Source organism: Sorex fumeus, unplaced genomic scaffold (assembly GCF_029834395.1).
Source record: "Sorex fumeus unplaced genomic scaffold, SorFum_2.1 ptg000122l, whole genome shotgun sequence".
Lineage (NCBI taxonomy): Eukaryota > Metazoa > Chordata > Mammalia > Eulipotyphla > Soricidae > Sorex > Sorex fumeus.
The window spans coordinates 13,690,787-13,712,061 of record NW_026606179.1 but is presented as its reverse complement, the minus strand read 5'-3'; the positions used below and the strand labels follow the sequence as shown (position 1 = coordinate 13,712,061).

At 61.7% G+C, this 21,275-nt stretch overlaps 2 protein-coding genes across 2 annotated transcripts; both read right to left on the bottom strand.

Annotated features, from left to right (window-relative positions):
• Nucleotides 1-5,907: 5,907 nt before the first annotated feature.
• IRF2BP1 (interferon regulatory factor 2 binding protein 1) lies at nucleotides 5,908-8,429 on the bottom strand. Its single transcript, XM_056137176.1, has one exon. It carries the CDS (start codon nucleotides 8,046-8,048, stop codon nucleotides 6,300-6,302), a length of 1,749 nt encoding a protein of 582 aa, XP_055993151.1. The 5' UTR covers nucleotides 8,049-8,429; the 3' UTR covers nucleotides 5,908-6,299.
• A 3,158-nt stretch (nucleotides 8,430-11,587) lies between these two features.
• Nucleotides 11,588-18,481, bottom strand: MYPOP (Myb related transcription factor, partner of profilin). The gene is made up of 3 exons (XM_056137182.1): nucleotides 18,324-18,481; nucleotides 17,029-17,585; nucleotides 11,588-12,256 (listed from the first exon to the last, which is right to left on the bottom strand). Exons 2-3 carry the CDS (start codon nucleotides 17,531-17,533, stop codon nucleotides 11,649-11,651), a joined length of 1,113 nt encoding a protein of 370 aa, XP_055993157.1. The 5' UTR covers nucleotides 17,534-17,585; nucleotides 18,324-18,481; the 3' UTR covers nucleotides 11,588-11,648.
• Nucleotides 18,482-21,275: the final 2,794 nt, after the last annotated feature.

Below are 21,275 nucleotides of genomic sequence, written 5' to 3'. Positions count from 1 at the left end.
GGGAAGAGGAGACAAGAAGAAGGTGGTGCTCGTGCAACAGTGCTCATCCAGGACATAGCCCCCAGTCTCTGGCCCTCACACTGACTTTCCCAGCAGCTTCCCCAGCGGATCCCCCCACATGCGTCTTTGGTTTTGTGCCCCCCCTACCCCGCCTCCATCCCCCATCCCCGGGCCTCTCTGGCTTGCTCTGAGCCATGTCCTCTCTGCACATGTGTCCAGTGACTGCTAGTCCGACAGCTTGTCACATGCAACCAGGGCACAGGGCACTGACGGATTCGCCTGCGTCTCCAACTGTCTCTGCCGTGCATCCGTCCCACATGTGAGCACACGTGTGTGCATGTATGTCTGGATGGTCTGCGACCTCAGTGTGTGTCTGGGAAAGGGGTCCACTCCTGGGGGGCAGGGTGGGGGCCGGGCCTAGGGTCTCACCTCAGTCCTCCCCGTCCCTCACCCCACCCCACCCAGTGGACACCCCCCAGTGGGGTGAGAGTGGGCAGGGAGGAACAGAGTGAGGGCTGTTCCCTCAGATTCGTCTGTCGGCCCCGCTGTGCGTGTGCCTGCCTGGATGCGGGTCTGTGGACTCATGCATGTGTGCGTCCCAGTACCTGAATGTGTACAGATGCACGTGTAAAGGAGACAATGGCCCTCCCAGCACCTACATCCATGTGTCTGGCTGTCTTCTATCACCTGGTTGCTGGGCCTTTGTCTCTGCCCCTGGGTTCTCTGGAAAAGATCTCCTTCGTTCCCTCTCTCCCGCCAGACTCTGCCCCATCTCCTCCTCCTCCTCCTCCTCCTCCTCCTCCTCCTCCTCTGCTCGCTCCGGGCTCCTCGGTTTCCCCAGCTCTACCTGCCACCTCGCAGCCAGCCAGGCCCTCTATTTCTGTCGCTGTGCCCGCCCTGCCGGCCGCGTGTCACCCCCGCCCCCTGCCCTGGAGGGAGGGGGGCCACCCCGTCAGCCCGTCCGACCAGCAGCCTCTGTCCTGGGCAGGACGGGGAATTCCTCCCGGTTCCTGGAAAAAACAACTGGGCCCGAGAGAAAGGCCCTCAGTCTCCCCGCGGCCCGGGGGTCTCTCCCAGAGCGGGGCGGCCCGAGGCAGGAAGCGCTGTGGTTTCTGGCTGCGCCCCGTGGCCTCCGGATCTGGCCCCCGCCCCCCCCACCCCGCCCCCGGCCAACAGCCCAAATATTATTCCGCGGGAGGAGCTGGTGGCGGGGAGGAGACGGGGCTGAAAGAGGCTTTCAGGGCCGCCAGGCCTGGGGCTTCCTGTCCCCCGGCTCGGGCCTCAGGCCGCCCCAGTGGGGACCTCAGGTGGCCAGTGGGGCGGGGTGTCGGGGGTCCTCCTCCCGGGTGTCTGGTGGCCGCGGCCCCGCTGGCGTGGGCAGGTGTGACCCCCCACCCCCAGGACAGCCGGCAGATGGCCAGCGTGGAAAAGTACCACGGGCAGACGTGGGACGTGTGGAAGGGCTGCAGGACACGGAGGCCTGCGGGCGCCAGGGGACAACCAGAGGGAGTGGGGGCGGGGGGGCAGACCCGAGGGTCCCCCAGGATTGTGAACTCCCTGTCTGTCTGTGCCAGAAGGCCTGACATGGCCACGACCGTGGAGAGGACCATGTTCCAGTTCCCGGGTTTACCCCCCACCCCATCTTATTTTTGCTGACGCCGAGATATGCTGCACTCTGAGCTGAATGGGGAAATGGGGGACGGGAACCCCAGAGTTGCACCCTACAACCCCGGGACTACAACCTCCAGTGGTCCCCGGGAGGAGGGGCACCCCCAAACCCGGCATTCTGGGGGTGCAGTTGAGGGGTTCCTGATCCTGTCACTGGGTGTTCTGGGGCTCAGGGGTGACTTCCGGATGGATTGTGTCCCTGCCACCAGGCCAGGGCTGGGGAGGGGGTGTGGCCACAGAGATCACTGTCCCCATGTCCCCCACGCCTGTCCCCTCAGGCCTGCCTGGGCCCTGTCCCGGTGTCTGTCGTGCCTGTCACAGTGGGCCTCTGTCCCCAGACCCTGGCAGTGTTTATGTGTCTGTCTCTCCAAGTCGGCCTATATCTGTCCCTGTGTGTCACATCTCCCCAGGTGTCACCATGTTACTCACCGCCCAGGCCACAGGTGGGTGTGCCCGGCCCCCTGGTGCCAGAGCTGGGGCCCGGCCCATCCCACCCTCACTGTCGCCGCAGGCCAGGCCGGGCGCCTGTTTGCCACGCCAGCCCCAGGTAAACACCAGGATCCGGCACCCGGGGCCCCTCCCTCACCTCTGCTGGGCCCTGCGGCCTGCCCTACACCGGGCTGGACAGGCCCATGGGCGGTGCCCCCCTCCCCTCCCCCGCCCTGACCCACAGCCCAGCCAGGTCACCAGTCTTGCCCGCAAGCCCCCCACCTGCCCTCTTCCCGCGGGTCCTGTCTGGGAGGCTCCTGGCTAATGTCTGGGATTTCCTGCCCCTCAGGCCCCTCGTCCTGGCTGGGTTGGGCTTTCTCCTTCCCTGTCTCTTTCCACCTCTCTCTGCTTGAGCTTTGCTTTTGGGGTGGGTGCCACACCAAGCAGTGCTCGCAGTTGACTCCTGGCTGGGTGCTCAGAGTTCACCCCTGGGACTCAGGGGACCCTGTGCATTGCTGGGGATCGAACCCAGGTTGGCCATATGCAAGGCAAGTGTCGTCTGCCTGTTCCCCCCCCCAACCCCCCCCCCCCACACTCTCTCTCTCTGACCCCTTCCTGGTTTTCATTTAGTTTTTCTTCCCAGCCTTCTTTGACCCTTTGTAAGCTGCTGCTCTGCTCTGGTCTCTGGGTCTCAGCCCCCAGGCGCGGCGTGCTGCCGTGGGCGGCCCAGCCCGCCGGTCTATCTATAAAGGTATATGCGCTTATTATTTATATCTGTCCCAGCACAGCGGGGCAGACACTGGGGCCTTTGTGCAGTGGCCGCGCTGCCTGCCGGCCACTCCTTTGCCTGCGTCCCTGCCGCCGCCCGCCCCACTCCCCCAACACAGAAAGGTTCCTGTGGGCCTTGCCAGCTTCCTCTGCCCGAGGTGTGAGCGGGCACGCCACGGGCAGGCGGGCAGGGGGGCCCAGGGGACTTTTCCAGCTGCACGGACGCTTTCTGGGTGCTGGGGGCAGGGCCAGAACGCCAGGCTCCGCGGGCTGCTGTCGCTCTGTGCCTCTTTGGCAGGCTGACACCAGCTTTCCCTGTGGGTTTGGGTTGTACTGGTTGGCGCCCCCGGGGTCATGTTGTGCCCAGCCCTGAGCCTCAGTGGGTGAGGATTGCCCACCAGTTCTTCCTTCTCTGCTCCATCCTTTCACTCAGGGGTTGAAATGCATCACTGGGTCCCCTTCAAATAAGGCCCGAAGCTCTGGGCTGGGGAGAAGGCTCATCAGAGGGAGACCCTGGTTCTGGCCCCTGAGCACTGAGCCTTAAGTCGCCCCCGAGCACTGCCCCTCACCCTCTCCAAAATCCAAACTCTGTCCCTGACCTCCAGCTCCCCACGGGGCTCCCCTAGCTCTCTGACCACCTTTCTCCCCTCTGCCCATGGTCACGGCGACACTGGCTGCCTGGCTGCTTCTAAGTCACTGCTCTACAGGTTCCCTTCATATTTGCGTCCCCATTTCTTTCTGTGGCAACCTCAGGAGCCAGGGACATGGCTACAGTGATAAAAGCACATACACGCCTAGGATTCGTGAGGTCTTGAGTTCGATCCCTGACACCACTTGTTCCCCGCTGCCCCGACTCTACGGGGTCAAGGAATGCCTCTAGCGGCCCCTATTAACAATCAATTTAATGCAAGTAGTAACCTCGTCCCACCCTGTCACCCTTCCTTGGTTTATTTCCCAGCATAGGGCTTGCTACCCTGCACTCGTCATCGTCATATGTACTGGGTCTGTCATGTGGAGGGAAGGGCTGCACGACATCCCTGTGTGTTCCCCAGGACCTTGCAGAAACTGGGACAGCCCTGGGGCTGCCCTCACAAGGCTCACTGTCCAGTGCCCCGTGATACGTCCAAATGGCCAGGCTGGGAGAGCCCAGACACGGCACCTGATGCAGCCTGGGGGTGGGGAGGGGGGCAGGGAGGGCCTCCTGGGTGAAGTGTCAGCTGCACGGAGACCTGGAGAATAAGGAGTAAGCCAGGTGCTGTCTTGGCCACTGGGGACCAAGTCGCCATGACAAGACTCGGGCTGGGTGGAGCTCGGATGGCCAGCAGAAGCTTGAACACTCCGCTGCCTTCCCGTTCTCTTCCCCTCCCTGAACCTTTCTGGATATTTCTGGCCAGGTGGCCCTCCTGCGTGACCCTGCCATCTCTAGTCTCCCCACTTCTGCGGTGTCCCTGCTTCTCCAGGGGTCTGCTGAGTCCCCACTCAAACCCTCTTTTCCTCTGCCCCATCCCGAAATAAACCCAGATTCCCTTTCCGCGACCCCACCCTGGTACTGGGGGGAAGGGGACAAGGGGACAGAGCCCCTCACGCCCACACAGGTCAGGCCTCTGCGAGGTTAATGGTTAACCCAGCCTCTATCTAGAATACACAGGGCCAGGCTGGGGGTGACTCCCCTGCCCCCCACCCACCCACCAGCTGTTCTTAAAGCACCAGTTCACCTCTTCTATTCAGGATGAAGGCGCTGGCAGTCCCGGGCATGGAGAAGAGAGGGTCCCTGCGTGTTTGTGTGTGTGTGTCGGGTCAGGTGGGGGCCAGTGGTGGGACTACAGAGCCGGGGTTGGAGAGGTCACCAGGTTGGGGGGGGCGGGGAGCCCTGTCCAGCGCTCCCTTGCTCTGAGCTTATCGCTGGTGTATTTAATCAGGGGTGGCTTTCCCAGCCCTGCCCAGAGCCCAGGCTGGCGGTGCCAGGGTGGCAGGAGGTCTGGGCTTTGCTGGGGGAGGGATGGCGACCCTTCCTTTTGTTCAAGAACTGGGAGATTTAAGCAGCCAGACACCCCCCCAGATTTGGGGGACTCAATTCCTGGGGCCCCTAACATTTGGCAGCTGTGAGGAGCAGGTGGGTAGGGCACCTGGAAAGCCTGGAGGGAGGCTGGACCTGGTTGGTTTTTTTATTCTCCTCCAGACTTTACTGGGGGAGCACCTGGCTCTGGGACACCTGGGGGTTACTCGGGGTGCTCCGCACACACGCCACCGGTCCTCCTCTCTCCATCCAGCTGCTGGCCAGCTCCCCCCACCCCAACAGTCGCTCCACTTCCCGGAATCTCCATTTCGGGGTCGCGGCGGCCGAGGGTCGCCCCCTCCCCCTTAACCCCTGCTTCGCCGCAGCGCGCGCAGGCCCCGCCCCGTGACGCCAGCGAGCAGGAAGTCCTGGTTAATGATCAGCTCCCGACAGGTGCGGGGCAAGGCCGCACACATCACAGACGGCGGCCGCGGGTGGGGGGTGGGGGCGGGGGCCGGCTCCGACGCTGCCGGGCCCGGGTCCCGGGGGCCCCCGACTCCCCGCACCTCCGCCCTCTCGGCGCCCCGGCACGGGAGGTGAGAAGCGGCCACCTAATATTCCCAGGGGCCCGGCCCGCGGACCCACGAAGGCCCGTTTTCTCTCCCCATCTGGGGACTCCTAGCGACCGTCCCCCCAACCTCTCCCAGCACCCCCTGCCCCGCGCGTCCCTCGGACCGCCCAGCTTTCCACATTCCACCTGGAGACGGGCGCCCTGGGCCGGGAGGGAAGGCGAGTGCCCCCGCCCGGAGCCCGCCCCACCTCTGCGCCTCGGCACCGTCGTCGGGCACACGCGCCGGCGGCTGGAGGGTCGCCCCGAGACGGCGCGGGTGCAAGCGGCCCGCGCGCCGCCCGGGCGAAGGGCGCCACCTGCCGGCCGCACGGCGCCGCCCGCTCCCCTGCAGGACCAGTCCCGTCCCCCAGGGGGTGCAACCGCTCACACACAACTCGGGGACCAAGGAGGGAGAGGGGAAAAAAAAAAAACCCAAAACCATCTTTCGGTTTATTGAAGGAGGAAAAAGGGGGCGGGAGAGAGGAGGGGGAATAAATGGTTTTTTTTTGCTTCGTTTATAAAGAGCGAGATTTCTGGAGGCCCCGTCTCCAGGAGGAGGGGTCCGCCTCTCCCTCAACTACAAGCAGCAGCCAAGCCAAGCCAAGGAGGGGAGAGGGAAACTGGAGGAGTCAAGGGACCCCAAACACCCCCTCGGACAGAAGCCACAAGCTTTCTCCCCCCACCCCCGATGCATCTACCCCGGGACCCAAGGGGATGGGGAAGGGGTATGTACACAGGGAGGGAGGCGGGGAGCGGGGAGGGAGGGGGAATAATTTATCCGCAGTGGCGGAGGGAGGCCAGGGCAGAGTAAATGGTTGCGGTGGTGGCCTAGGGGTCCCGTTCTTTCTTGACCTTGATGTCTCCAGCAAGGATGGTGGCGATCTCACCCTGCATAAAGGCCCAGGGGACGGAAGAGCCCACCAGCGGACACTTGTCCCCACTGGGGCAGTAAACCTCCCCCGCGGGGCCCTGCGCCTTGATGAACTCCCGTGAGCAGGGGAAGCAGAACTTGTGTCCGGGCACCGAGGGGCACTGGACGAAGTGGGTGTCTTCCAGGCGCTCCCGGCAGAGGGTACAGCACAGGGGGGCCCCCGGGGTGGCTCCGGTGCCGCTGCCCCCGCCGCTGACCGCTTCCGCCCCTGCCGTGGGGCTGACTTCTGTCTCACCATTGCGAGCCACCAGGCGGTGGGGGGTGGGGGGCGGGGCAGTGGACGAGGCTGCCGGGCTGGCCCCCCCAGCGCGCCCAGCCCCGCCACCGGGGTCCTTGGGCGAGTGGCCCAGGGCCTCGGCCACGTTCTTCAGGGCCGCAATCGGGGAGGGCACGCCGGGGGTCTCGGCCGAGTAGGGCCCCCCGGGTGCCACCCAGTGGCGCTGCTGCTGTTCCTCCGTGGTCATCTTCCCTGCCGCCTCGCCCTCGGGCTCTGGGGAGGCTTTGCGGCGGCGCGGGGTGGGGGCCAGGTTCCTGGATGGCGCTCGCGGGGGTGGGCCGCACAGGGCGGCGGGGGCCGGCTCCGGGTACTGCTGGGGCAAGGCCTCGGCCGGCGCGGGCTCGCGGAAGCTGCGGACCCCATCGGTGAGCAGCTCGCCCAGCTGGCGCCACTCGCCCGAGCCGTGGCGGCGCTCATACTCGAGGTACTTGAAGCCCGAGGAGGCCAGGGCCTTGCCGGGCTCCCGCAGGGCGTCGTGGAACATCTGGCGGGCCACGGCCAGGACGCCCGCGTACACGTTGCCGGAGCCGCACGGGTACTCGGTGAAGAGCTTCAGCTCGAACTCGTAGCCCGGCGGGCGGGCGGTGGCGTCGAAGGCGAAGACCCGGCCCACCAGCCCGTGATCCTTCTTGAAGCGCACGTTGAAGGGGGCACAGGCGGACAGGGCCAGCAGCTGCTCCCGCACCGCCTTGGGGCGCCCGTGCCACTCCTCGGCCCGGCCCCGCATGGCCTCATTCAGTTCGGCCAGGCAGTCCGCATTCCTCTGTTGCTTCTCCTTCTCGAAATCGGAGCCAAAGACTGGACGGGCAGGGCTTAGGCCGGGCGCGAGGGTCAGGCCTCGGCTCCCCAGGCCCGACACCGCAGCTGCCAGCAGCCCGGGGGGGACCAGGCCGGGCATGGAGCCAAGCAGGGCCCTGCGCGCCCCCTCGGCCACCACGTCCTCACGGCCCAGCCCATTGGCCAGGCGGGAGCCCAGCGTGTACTCCAGGGCGGGCGAGGGCAGGGGGAGGCGGCCCGAGGAGGTGGCCCTGTCATAGCGGTCCTGGCTCGAGACGCCGCCGCCCGTCCCTGAGGGCTGGGGCTGGGCCTGCGGGGGCGGCAGCTGGGGCCCCTGCGCGGCGGCCGTGGCCAGGTCCTTGGTGGCCGGGTGCTTGAGGGCCGGGGGCCCCGGGGAGCGACCCTCGGGGAGCACGTGGCTGCGCTTGAGCTGGCGAGCGGCGTCGATGAGCAGCTCGATGCGATCGGCGCCCTCGAAATTCACGCAGCCGCGGCACACGGCCTCGCTGAAGTCCCACACCATGGCCCACGGCATCTTGGGCAGGTCGCACAGGTAGCACCACTGGCGGCGGGAGGCCTGCACCGACGCCATGGTGCCCGCGCGCGCGCCCCCGGGCCCCCGGGCCCCACCCGCCGCCGCCGCCGCCGCCGCCGGGAGATCCGCAGCGCCGCCGCCTCTCGATCCGTGTCCCCCGGCCCGCGCGAGCCACGGTCGGGCCTCGGGCTCGGCCTCCCCGCCGGATCCAGGCCCGGCCCCCCTTCCCCGCCCCCTGGGCCCTAAGCCTTTTTCCTTACTCCCGCCTCCTGGAAAAAAAGCTGGCAGCGGCACGTCGGCGCCACCGCCCGGGCCGGGCTCCGGGCCGAGGCGCGCAGCTCCGGCGCCGCGATGGGCCGCGGGCACCCGCCGCCTCCGCTCCCGCCGCCGCTGCCGCCGCTCCCGCCGCCGCCGCCGCCGCCGCCGCTGCAACGGCCGCCGCCGCCGCCTCCACCTCTTTCTGCCCCAGAGGCCGCTTCGCAGGGAAAGTTACATAACACGCGGCAAAGCCTTCTGGGAAACGTAGTCCCGCCGGGGCTGCTTCTTAAAGGGGCCGGGCCGCCGCCGCCGCCGCCGCCGGCGGGGCGGTTCGCCGCCTGGGCGCCACGCACCTCTTACCGCTCCACGCCACCGGGCGCGCGTCGAGGGGCTCCGGCGCGTTGAGAGTTGGAGGACCGGAGACGAAGAGCTCGAACGGCTCGAGCTCCCGCGGGATCACAAGTGGGTACGGAAACGGACTGGCTCCTGAGCGTCCACTTTCTGCTGTGCAGCTCCGGACACGAGGCCAGCCGTCTCTGAGGCTTCGTTCCCCGCCCATCCGAGGTGGGCTAATGTTCGGTTAGCGAGGCCGCCGCTGCTGGGCGGCCCCTGATTGGAGGACTTCGAGATGGGACAACGGTCAGCTCCGTTCGGGCGCTAGGGGGTCCGCTGATCGCCTCTTCCCCCTGACCCCCCTGTTTGCAGCTTCTGATTGCAGCCGGTCACAGCGGGAGAGCGGAGAGGACCGAGGCGTCCGGACCTGGCCCCTGCCTCCGCTGCCTCTGGCTGAGGTGGTCGAGTGCCAGCCAACTGGGTTCCCGGTCTGCCGGCGCACCCCGGGCTCCAAAGGGTTACAACGCCGGCTCTCTCCGGCGCCCCCTCTTCCCGGGCACTACATTTCCCAAGATGCTCTGCGGGCAGGACTAGATGACGCACTTCCGCCGCCGGGGGGAGGTTGGGGAGGCCTTCCCGATTTCCGCTGTCTTGTTCAACCATCCACCCCCAAATTTTGGAGGGTCTCTCCGTGCTTTCGGTGCACGGAAATGGAGGGAGAGGGAAACGTCCTCCCCCTCTACGCCGCCCGTTTGGTGTTGGGAGAACAGAGATGAGAAGGACGGGTGGGGGGTCGTTTCCGGGGAGGTTAAGTGACAGAGCACCCTGCAACCTTGAGTCTTGACCACCTGATAAGCCCAGTTGGGCTTGAGAGCACCCCGCACCCCCGGCCCGCCACCTAGGTTTTTTTGTTTTGTTTCGCTTTGGGAGCACATCCATCGGTGCTCAAGGCTTACATCTGGCTCTGCACTCCAGGAACACTCCTGGTGGGTTCAGGGGACCTTATGGGATGCTGGGCTTCCAAGCCCCGTGAGCCAGGTGCAAGGCAAACGCCCTTTCTGCTGCCCTGTCACTCCCGCCCCAGCTCCCCCAGCTTTTATTCTCCCTGGCGGTGCCTGTAGCAGTGCAAGCCTAATGTGGGGGTGTGGGGCAAGTGGACGGAGCTGCATGGGCTTTAGACTGCTCACCCACATCAGCCTTTTCCTACGGTTGGGTGGCCATGAATTGCTCACAGCTACTTGAATGGAGGTGCTAGTATTGCAATGATTAGCGTTTTGCAAACGAATCGGGGCCTACCTGACTCCACTACCCCCACTACTGTCAGCTTCATTACCCCCATTTCAATCTCAACTCTGCGATTTTACTTGGCCCTCTGTGTATGTGGGGGTTTTGTGGTGCTGAGGAGTGCACGCGTGCCCTCACATGCTGACCGGTGTTGAGCCACACCCCAGACCCTGTACATCTTCAATTTGGACTACCATGCCAGTGTGCATCCTTTTCCCCTAATTGTGCAATACTGCACGAAGAGTTAAGGATTTTATGAACCAGTCACACTAGGGGGAATGTGTAACTACATATTGAACCATTAAGTGCAGATCGCTTCCATACAATTGCCTTTGGGCCTCTTTTAGAGGCGCAGATGAGAGTTCAGAGTGTTTGCCAGAAGCCGGGCTCTGGTGAACTAGTCCAGCAAGTTTAAAGTGATTCCAGAAGCTTCAGGGAGAGGCACGAGAACTTGAGACCCTCTAGGCCAGGGAAATGGCACCACATACAAAATGACCAGGATAGCAAGTAAACCTAACGGCCAGGGAGATGGTTTAAGAGGCTGGAGTGTGTGCTGAAATTTCCTGAGCACCACTGGATTTGGCCTCTGGAAAGAAATCAAGGGGGACTTGAGATACAATTCAGGGGGAGGGTACTTGTCTTGCATATATGAGGTCCTGGGTTCTATCCCCGATACCACCCAAAGAAAGGAATGAAAACGAGAACCCCAGGGTGTCTTCCCCAGCCACCTTGAGGTAAGATTCAAACACCAGTATAAAACACTTAACCATGCTGTGTGGGCAGGAGGCATGGGACTACGTTCCCTGGCAATCCATGGTGATAATTTGAAGTTGTCCCTCTCCTTTGTGGGGCACAATTGTGTTTCCTAACTTCAAGAGGACGTGAGGAGAGGTTGTGTTACTGAGCTGAGACCTGAAGGTTGATTAGAATCTTTCCAGGAAGTGGTAAACGCACCTGGATCTTTGTGCCTATTTTACAGATGAGGAAAAGGGAGACACAGTAGGAACACACTATGGCTGTTGTTAGTTTCACTGTGCCATGCTTTGCAGGCTGGGCTTCAGAGAGAAGTGGCTCCCAGCACTACTGAAAAGCAGGGGCAGCTGGTGAAGGGCACTTATTTCCTCCTTTAGAGACACTATGACGGGGGCTACTGGGAACCCAGGAGGGGAGTCAGGGTGGGGCACTGGAGAGATTGTGGGGGGATCCAGGTCTGTCCCACACTGCGCCCCAAGCAATTGTATGAAAAATAAGTTTATTGATATCACCATTGGGGAGCCCTGGGAGGCTGAGGGCGCCCCTGGACGCCAGTGAGAGTTGCTTCTCTCCCAGAGGCACCCCTCTGCCCCGTTCTTATCTCCTGAGTCCTGATTTGTCTCCCCAAGTCCAGGTGGGGCACCCCCCCCATTCCCTCCCCGGGGTCGATTCTCTTCAAGTCAAGGCCAGGAGCTTTTGGGGGAAGGGAGGTGTGCAGACCCGAGAGGGGTCCCCTGTGCAACCCGCAAAGGGCGATAATAAATACATCAAATTGATGGCTTCGAAGTCGGGGTGGGGTTAGCAGCCAGGCGAACAGCGCTGTACTGGAGAGGCAGTGTGGGGGGGGAACTCTTGGACCGCCCCCCCACCGAGAATCAGGCACTAACTAGTACAGGGGCAGGGCGGTGCTCGAGCCCCTGCGCAGGGAGCCGGGGGTGCAGCCAGGGGGGGCTCCTCCGCCGGGCAAGCTGGGGGGAGAAGGCGAAGGCTGGAGTGCAGAGAAGCTGAGCCCGGGCCCGGGGGCTGGTTTCAGGGCGCTTTCCACCGCCCTCGCCGCTTGCGCGTGGGGAACCCTTTCCTCCTCTTGTGGGGGGGCGAGTCGGGGGGCGGCAGCGGGGCCAGGGGGGGCCGGGCCCCGCCCTCCTCGCTCCTCGGGGAGACGATCACCCCTCTGGCGGCCACCACGGCCCCATCCACGACAGCGGCCACCACGGACACGGGCTCGGGCGTCATCTCCACCTTGGGGACGGGCGCGGGAGGGGGCGGCCGGGGGGGCGGTGGCGGCGGCGGCGGGGGCGGAGGGTCGCCGGGGGCCCCGGGCAGCAGCGGCAGCAGCGCGCTCAGGGCCTCGCTCAGCTTGGCCAGGCCCTGGCGCAGGGTGCCCGCCAGCTCGCGGATGGCATCGGCCGTCTCCTGCTGCGCGCGCAGCAAGTCCAGCGCGGGGTCGGGGGCCGACGGGGCAGCCGGCGGCGGGGGGCTGGGGGCCGGCAGGCCTGCGGTGGGGGGGCCCTGCGTGGGGGCTGGGGGCGGGGTCTCGCGCTCTTTGACCGGTAAGCAGACCCCCTCGTGGGGCCTGGCTGCAGGGCGAACCCAGGGATCTGGGCTCCTGGAGCCCCCCTTGCTGTGGGCTGGTGTATCTGTACAGGAGAGAAGAGGGGACAGGGTGAGTGACCCCACGACTGTCCATTTTACCCAGAGCAACATACCCAGCGGGGGGAAGGGGGGAACCCCAAAGCGTCCGTGCCTAACTAGGATCTGATCCATGGCTGGGATGTCAGAATGGTACCCAGGGAACAGCCAACTCAGCACTCACGGGTCTGGGAAAGGCTGGGAGCAACCAGGGTCCCAGAAGTGTGTTTGTGTGTGTGTGTGGGGGGTGCAGGCAGCTGTCCTCATTCATACCTAGAGGCAATATTCTAGAAGGCTCTGGACCAGAGAGATCGTATAGTGGTGAGTAGGGTGTTTGCTTTGCAAAGGCCACACCAGGAGTGATCCCTGGGTGCTGAGGCAGAAGTCACCCCAGAGCCTCTCCAGGGGTGGTCCCAAACGAAAACAAACAGCCTCCCCCCCAAAAAAACTCTAGGAAGCTCTGAAGTGCCAGGGAATCCCCCTTCCTTCTGGGGTCTTGGTGGGGAGAGTCAGAGGGACTCGGGAGAGGCAGGTGGCTAGGAAGCTGGGAACAGGGGCGCTCCCTGGGGTTTCCCGTCTCTTCAGGCATGAGCACTTCTTAGGCTTTGTTTGGGGGAGAAAACTTGGGTGAGATCTAAACCAGGAGGAAAATCTGTAAGCCCAGGGCCCAGATGTTGGGGGCAGCCTGAATCTCGGACCAAGCTGTGGTCAGCTTGGCCCATTTGCCACCATCTCACCTTTCCTGAGCTGCTGGCTCCCCCCCCCCCCCCCCCCCCGCCCCGCCTGCTCCAGCTCAGGCACCCCCATTTCTGCTGACAGCGTTCATGTCCTTGCAGCTACCCTGACCCCTGTTCATCCTTCTCTCCCAAGGGGCACTCCTGCAGGTAAGTTATTCCTGGCCTGCCCGGGGAAGAGGCTCAGAAGCACTTTCTGAAAACCAGGGTGCAGTTCCCCGCACCAGCAGATTCAGGAGTTTAGAGAGGCAGGACAGGTTTTCAAGCCCCTGCCTGTCTAAGCCTGTATTGCTTGCCCCCCATCCCCAAATACCACACAGAAGAGCCCCTGAGCATGGTGAGGCCCAACCACTTCCCTGGCCCTATCAAAAATAAAAACAAAAGGGGCTGGAGCGATCGCATAACAGGTAGTGCGTTTGCCTTGCACGCGGCTGACACGGGTTTGATTCCCAGCATCCCATATGGTCCCCCGAGCACCGCCAGGAGGAATTCCTGAGTGCAGAGCCAGGAGGAACCCCTGAGCATCGCCGGGTGTGACCCAAAAAGCTTAAAAAATAATAATTAAAATTAAAAACAAAAAACACTCAGGCCAGAGACAGTGTGGTGCAGGACGGAAAAGCCCTTGCCTTGCACACAGCTGACCCCGTGTTCATCCCAGCATTGTATATGGTCCTCTGAGCAGAGCCATGACTAAGCCCTGAGCACTGCCAGGTAAGGACCAAAACACCCTCCCCCCTAAAAAAAAAAACAGTCTCTATCAACTCTATGCTCCCTGCCTGCTCCACCTCCCACCCCTCCATGTTCTACCTGGACACACATGGAGGCCTGTCCCTAGGGATTCAGAAAAGGCGGGTCTTCTCCAGCCCTGCAGGCCAGGGGTCCAGCCTCCCTGGACTGGAGGAGCCGGCAAAAGCGAGAGAATGGAGAAGCAGAGTTCGCGGCCACCTTCCCCAGCAAGGCCTGAGGGGAGCTGTGCCTTTCCGTCCTCCGAGGTTTTCTGGCCAGGTGTGGGGGTCAGTGCCATTACTATCAGCCTATTTTACAGAAAGGTGACTTGAGGCTTGAATGGGGATGTCCGAGCTGCGAATGGCAGAAGAGGCCTTTGAACCCAAGTAGGCGCCAGAATCCAGATGTTTTATTTTGCTTGTTTAGGTTGGTTGGTTGGATACCAAGCTACTCCTGGCTTGGTGTCCAGGGACAATCCACTGGCAGGGATCCAAACCCAGAGTCTTGCGTGCAAAGCCTGCACTCCAGCCTTTTGGAGCCTCTCTCTGGTCCTGAGTTCACATTTGTTTGGGGGCCATGCCCAGCGATGCTCAGGGCTTATTCCTGGCTCTGCACTCAGGGATCACTCCTGGTGATGCTTCGGGACTGATTATAAGGGATGCCAGGGATTGAACCTAGGTCTGTCGTATGCAAGGCTGGAGCCCTTCCCGCTGTATGATGGCTCTCGGCCGAGTCTGTTTTTAACTGTTTCTTGACCATGGCCTGTGGGACTGTGTTGAATCACTTGCATGGTGGCAGCCACTTGAAAACATGACTATTCCTGTCTATTGAGTAATTACAAAGAGAATCTCCAGGCCTCCTTCCCACATAGACCACTGAGTGGTCAATATCCTTGGACCTCAGTTTGCCCACCTTGTATATGGGTATATCTTTGGGTTGAACCAAGAGAACCAGTGCTTGAACACTGGCTTGTGGAGTATTACAGGGAGGCACCTGCTACACGGGCAGGATCTGGAACCAGGCCCAGCACACTGGAAGTGCCAGTGTACCTTTTCTTTCAAATAATCCTGGACCAGAAGCAATAGAGCCCTGCCAGCCATCCAGTGTCAAAAGACACTAGGGCTGCCCCAGGAGGCCCTCTGCTTTAGACTGCTGAGCAGTTCCTACAGGAAAGGAGGTAATCTCTTCCTGATTCTAATCATCCCTGCCCCAGGGCCTTTGCACAAGCTGTTTCTGCTACTACTAGTAAGTGTTTTCTTCCCTTTCCATGCCCACCGGGCACAATCTCTGTGCCCAAGCCACCTGCTCAGAGAGGCCCTCCCGGATGAGCCTATTTTGCAACAGCCTCCCACCCCACTTCCTTCCACTTACTCTCCACCTCAACATGCTTTTTCTTCTTCCTTCTCACCTCCTGGGATATGCTATGTCTGGGGAGTTGCTTGTTTGGGGTTTGTCTCCCTAACGCTGATGTCAGCTCCACCAAGAAAGTGTGTTTTCCTCCACCAGCTTCCCAGCGTGGACCATAGTGCCTGTCTTCAAACAGGGACTCAATGACTATTTATTGAGTGAATGGATGAAAGAAATGGGAGATTGTACTGGGCTTTTTTGCTTCTTGTTTTGGGGCCACACCTGGCTCTGTGCTCACAGAACCATATGGGGTGCTGGGAACTGGACCCAGGCCCACAGTGCACTCCCAGGCTTCTTGAACTGTGATTTGGACACAACCTGTATTTTGTGTTCCAGTTCTACCACGCCCTTGCTGTGTGACCTCGGCTGCGTGAATGGGCCTCTCTGAAGGACTGGTGCCTGAGCTGACTTGTTGGATGACGCCCAGATGCCCACGGTTCCCTCTCCCTGCCTTTCTCATGGGGCTCTTTCGCGGCACCACACCTCCTCCTAACCCTCTTTCCCGCCAACACACACACTGAGAATCACACTTAAGAGAGATAGCACAGCAGGGAGGGTGCTTGCCTTGCTCGAGGCCTACCTGGCTTCAATCCCCAGCAGCCCCTACAGTTCCCCCATGCCCACCAGGAGTAATTCCTGAGTGCAGAGTCAGGAGTAACTCATGAGCACCAACAGGTGTGACCCCCCCCATAAAAGTAAAAATAAAACACCCCACACCTCAGTCAAAAAGCACCTGTGCCCTCCTGCCCTGTGTGACCTCAGCTCAAACCACCCATCTGCTCAGTTTCTCTACTCTCCCTGCCCTTACTCCCCCCCAACTGGGAAACTTCACTCAGTTCCCTAAACTGGCCAGCTTTCTGCATTTTTAGCCTTTACCCAGGCTGGTCCTTTCTAATGTCCCCAGCTATCTGCCTCCTCCCTGTTGGGGCCTCCTCCTCCAGGGAGCCCTCCTGGAATTCCACAGATGAGATGGGGTAGCCCAGCTGGACTGGGATAGGGAGGGGCAAATGGTCCAACCCTCCAGCATCGTGCCCGCCCCCCACCCCCACTGAATTGTGATTCCTGGGTGGAGAGGACTGAGGAGTCCCCTGAACACTACCCCTGCATTGGTCAGGTTGAGAGGGGGTAGGAGTGGGGGAAAGGAATAAAAAGTCAGAGCCCAGGCACAGGGAGAAGTCTTTGTCCTCTGCTCTGCGTCCTCCTCCACTTGGGTTGTGACCTTGGGAGAGTTACCAAACCTCGTTGTGTTTAAATAGTGAAACCGGGAAGCTTAGGGTGGGAGTGATCAGTCCAGAGCAGCCTAGTAGCTTGGGGGGCGCGGATAGCAGAGACACTGCTCAACTATCTGGGAAGGGTAAATCTTCAGTCTCTCCCTCCCTCCCTCCTCCTCCCCCCACCCCCGTTTATTCCTGTTTTCTTATCTCCAGTGAGGGCCCCCTGCACTGCTCCGGGTCCCTCCCAGCACTGAGGGGGCAGGGTGGGGGGTTCAGAGCTGTCTGGACCTGCATGCACTCCAGCCCTCGGAACTACCACCTAGACCCAGACCCCTTTACCTGCGGTGCCTGACCAAGCTGGGGCTGGTGGGGGGGGGGGGGGGCGCAAGGCTGTGTTCCTAGTTCCCACCTCCAGGGTTTCTGTCCTCGATGGGGCTTTGGGATTGGTGGGGGGGAGGTTGCTGCAACCTCACCCTACAGAGTTAGCTGTAGACCCATGGAAGGTTGCCCCCCCATGGGGTGCCCTGAGCCTCTGCGAGAAGAGATGCCTGAGCGCAGAGCCAGGAGTCAGCCCTGAGCCCCGCGGGGGTGGTAGCCCCAAACTCAGAAGGGCAGCTCTCACTCCCCGGGGAGCAGCAGCGTTCCGGGGGACAGAGGGGGCTGCCCCTCCGCGCTCAGGGGAGCCCCGGAGGCACTCACCTGCCCGGCGCTCCGCCCTGCGGTCCTCAGAGCACGTCGAGCGCGGGACGCAGGCACTTGGGGCGGCGGGCTGCGAGGCGGCGGCTGCCGGCGGCGGCGGCGGCTCGGTCCCCGCACCCGCGCCGGGCCCCGCCAGCCCGGGCCCCAGGATGGCAAAGATGGTCTCCTCCTCGGCGGAGAAGGCTTCGTCGGCGGCGGGCCCGGCGCCCTGCGTGGAGTGCGGCACGCGCGCCAGCTTCTCCTTGGTGCGGCGCTTGAAGTCGTTCCAGCGCTTCTGCACCTCCTGGCCGGTGCGTTTCCAGCTGGTGATGCCGTTGATCTTGGCGGCGATGCCGTCCCACACGCGCCGCCGCTCAGCCACGCTCACCCGACGGCTCTGCGCGCCGTAGAGCTGCGGGTAGTGGGCGCGCACCTCCCGGATCAGGATCTGGTTCTCCTCGAACGAGAAGCGCGGCTTGCGCAGCCGGGTGGTCTCTTCCGCTTCGCCCGCCGCCGCCGAGGCCATGGCGCCCCCCGACGCCGCCGTCCGGCCGCCTGGCGCATGGGGGGCGCCGGTGCTGCGGGCACAGGGCGCACGGCTCTGGCGCGGGGGGACCCCGGCGTCCCACCACCGCCCGCCCCACCCGGGATGCCCGGGCCCCGGCTCCTACGTCCCCGGGGCCGGGTGGGGGCGCTGAGCCGCGGGGGGAGTCACGGAGCCTATTAATAGCGGACCCCGGCGCGCGCTCATCTGGGGCGCCGAGCGGCGCAAAGTACCATTTCGAGGAGTTGATGGAAACGCGGCGGGCGGGGGGCGGGGGGAGGGTCGGGCGAGGCGGAGGGAAACGAGGGAGATGGGAAGGGGGGGCTGTGTGCAGGAATTGGAGACTAGGGGCACAGAAGGATGCGGGAAGGAAAAAGAATGGGGGTGTCTTGGGAGTCGAAGAGGCTTGGAGGCGAGGGGGTGCCGGGATGCTGAAGGGGAGATGCAGCGAGAAGGGGGTATCTGGAGCACAGAGGAGCTCGGGGGGCTCGGGGCATCGGGACCGCTATGACAAGGGGCACTCGGAGGGGATGCCCAGGCATCAAAGAGGACTTGGAGGTTCCTACGACAGCGGAGGGGCTGCAACTCTAAAATACTGGGAGATTACGGTCTGCGGGATTGTGGGGGCTCCGGGGGGTACCAGGAATTAAAAGGAGCTGGGGGGCTCTAGGGAAGATCCTGGACTAAAAGGGGACTCCGCAGACTACGGGGGTCTTTGGGAAAAATAAGGGCCGCTGAGGGTGGGGACCGAGTCCGGCCGCGGGTCACTCACCGGCGCCGCCGCAGCCCCCGCCTGCCCGTCTGTCAGTCCCGGGCTCCTGCGGCCTCTTCCCTCCCCCCTTCTCCCCACCCCTCGGCCCCGCCCCCGGCCTTTCCGAGAGCCCAGGCGCAGGCGCAACCGGAGCCCGTCGGGCCCCCCAACGCCCTGACGGCGGGGGGTGCACGGCCGGCCCACGGCGCAAGCGCACACTCGCCCTTCACCGTCCCCGCCGGGTGGCCGGAGCTGCGCAAGCGCCCACTTAGCGCCGCGCGGGGACCCCGGAGCCGCCGCGCGCCACCACGGCGCACGCGCAAACTCGACCCCGCGCACGCGCGCGCCTCGCCCTGCGCGGGACCCGGGACCCGCGACGCTGCGCGGCATTCTGCAGTGCTTGGGGGGCCACCTGGGAGAGGATGGAGAGCGCGGTGGAATCAAGGGGTGTCCGGGCCATTCGGATGCTCATCCAGCCTCTTAGCTAGACACCTGCCTCGTTTCTCCTGGGGCCCCCAGGGAAAGGCGGCGCCGGAGGGCAGGGGCTTCGTCTCCATGACGACCGCGGGGCTGCGGAGGGAGGCGGGTACCCAGACCCACCCGGCGCCGCTCGGAGGTGCTTACCACCTATTTCCCCTCTGTGATGGGACACCCGGGGGAGATTCCGCTCCAGGTGGGAGCTGTAACCATGACAACTGTCAACCTTCCAACCTCGGCGGTCCCCACCCTCCTTACATTTCTGGCCTGGAGCGAGGAAGAGGAGGAGGAAGAAGAGGAGGAGCGCTCTGGCGGGGAGGGTGGGCGATCCTAGCTCTAACAAGACGTCCAGCAAATCCAGGGCAGCAGAAAAGAATCTCTAGCACGGGTTGGACGAGCTGGGAAGCAGGAGGATGGAGTTTAGCCGGACCAAGAAATGTGTAGCTTAGCATCCAGCCCGCGTCCTCAAGGTCATTCCCGGTGCCGCTTTGGTCTCAAATGCCTATTGACCCAAACAGTTCAGGTTGCAGGAAAGACGCAAATCTGTACCCTCGTGGAACTCATTTCGGGAGGACCAGAGTATTAGCAAAAGGAGCTAGTGTAAGAAAGGGATGACAGCCGCAAGCAGGCAAGTGAAAAGGGCTGAGGAGTGTGGTTTTCTTGGGGTGTGTGTGTAATTTTAAAATAAGATGGCGAAGAGCCCTGGGGGGAGGCACTGAATCATGCAGCGAGCGCTCTTGGACAGGTATTGCCGGAAGTGGCCCCCATTAGCCCCATGAGCCTTGCTTGAGAAGTTAAAGAATAGAAAATCAGGCAGAGTGATAGTACAGTGCCTATCGGGCATTGGGCTTGCACGTGGTTGACCCGGGTGCAATTCCTGGCACTACCAATCCTGCCAGGAGTGATGCCTGAGCATAAAGCCAGTAACACTGAGCACCCAGGGGGGTGGACCAAAGTGACAGTGGCTCAGGTTAGAGCAGGTAGTTCCCAGCGGGGAAAGACAGCTTGGAGGTTAGGTGAAGTGAATGACAAAGAAAGGAGGTGAGGGGCAAGAGCGATAGTAGAGAGGGGAGGGTGTTTGCCTTGTACATGGTCAACTCATCTTCCATTCCTGGCATCCCCTATGGCCCCTGAGCACCACCAGGAATTCCTGAGTGCAGAGCCAGGAGTAGCTCCTGAGCATCTCTGGGTATGACCCAAAAAGCAAAAGCAAAAAAAAAAAAAATTGGGAGGCCAGAGAGATGGCTCAGTGAGCAGAGTGCAGGCTTGGCATGCTGGAGGTCCCCAGGGTCAATTTCTGGCACTGCCTGGTCCCTGAGCATCACCAGCCAGGTATGTCTCTACAAAAGAGGAGTCCCAGATCTCTGGAGTCCGTGGCCTGAGTAATGGAAAGGTTGTAGCCGCAGAAGCAAAGATGCATAGGGCTGCCAAGAGACTTAGGAATCCATTTTACCTGAACCTGAGATGCCCCTGAGTCAACCAAAAAAAAAAAAAATCCAAGAAAGAGACCAGAGGGGTTGGAGACAAAGTGTAGCTAGTAGGGCTATTATCTTGCATGCGTCCACCACAGGTTCAGTCCCTGGCAACACATAGGGTGGTCCTGAGCCCTACCATGAGTGGTCCCTGAGCATAGAGCCAGAATTAACCTTGTGCACCACAGGGGATGACAGCAAAACCAAAAACAATAAAAATATATTTAAAATAAAAATAATGGAGTTTATGCCCAACTCAATCAGTTAATCAATGGCTGAATAAATAGCAGTGCTCCTACATTTAAAAAAATAAAATAAATTTTAAAAATTTAAAAAAAATTAGAAATGGCAAACAATGATCGGAAAATCAGAAAAAGCCAATTTTTGATTGCTATATGATTTTGACCTATGTAAATAAGGAAATTAAAACCATTTAATACAATATAGAAAATGCCTATTCTCATTTACATAAGTTTTCAGAATTTAAAATATATTGCAATGAATTTATTTTATACTTAAATCTCATTATGGTAATAATCATGTCTTGTCATTAATAAAACAAAAATAAATAAATTGATTATGGGACCAGTGTGATGGTACAGCAGATAAGGGGCTTGCCTTGCACAAGGCTGACCCAGGTTTGATTCCTGGCATCCCATACGGTTCTCGGTGCACGGGCAGGAGTGATTCCTGAGTACGGATCCAGGAGCAATCCCTGAGCACTGCCAAGTGCAGCACCAAAATAAGTCAGAGAGAAAGCTCAGGGCTTAAGGCACTGGGTTGACACACTGCTGACCCCTGTTCGATCCCTGGCACTGCGTAGGGTCTTCAGGAGTGATCCCTGAGGAGAGTCAGGAGTAAGCCCTGAATTCTTCTGGGTGTGTTCCCCAAACCCACACCAAACAAACAGCTTGGGAAGTTGTCTGGACTTGAGAAGAGTTTGGTGCTGATCTGACTCGGTTGCCTGTGAGTCTATGGGACTATGATAAGAGTCCTCGAGACTATGTTCTGAGAGCGGCCAGCC

Coding starts and splice junctions, on each gene's coding strand:
- IRF2BP1 (XM_056137176.1), bottom strand. CDS start 8,048: ATGGCGTCGGTGCAGGCCTCCCGCCGCCAGTGGTGCTACCTGTGCGAC.
- MYPOP (XM_056137182.1), bottom strand. CDS start 17,533: ATGGCCTCGGCGGCGGCGGGCGAAGCGGAAGAGACCACCCGGCTGCGC. Junction 12,257..17,028: donor CAGGGCGGAGCGCCGGGCAG/GTGAGTGCCTCC, acceptor TCTCCTGTACAG/ATACACCAGCCCACAGCAAG.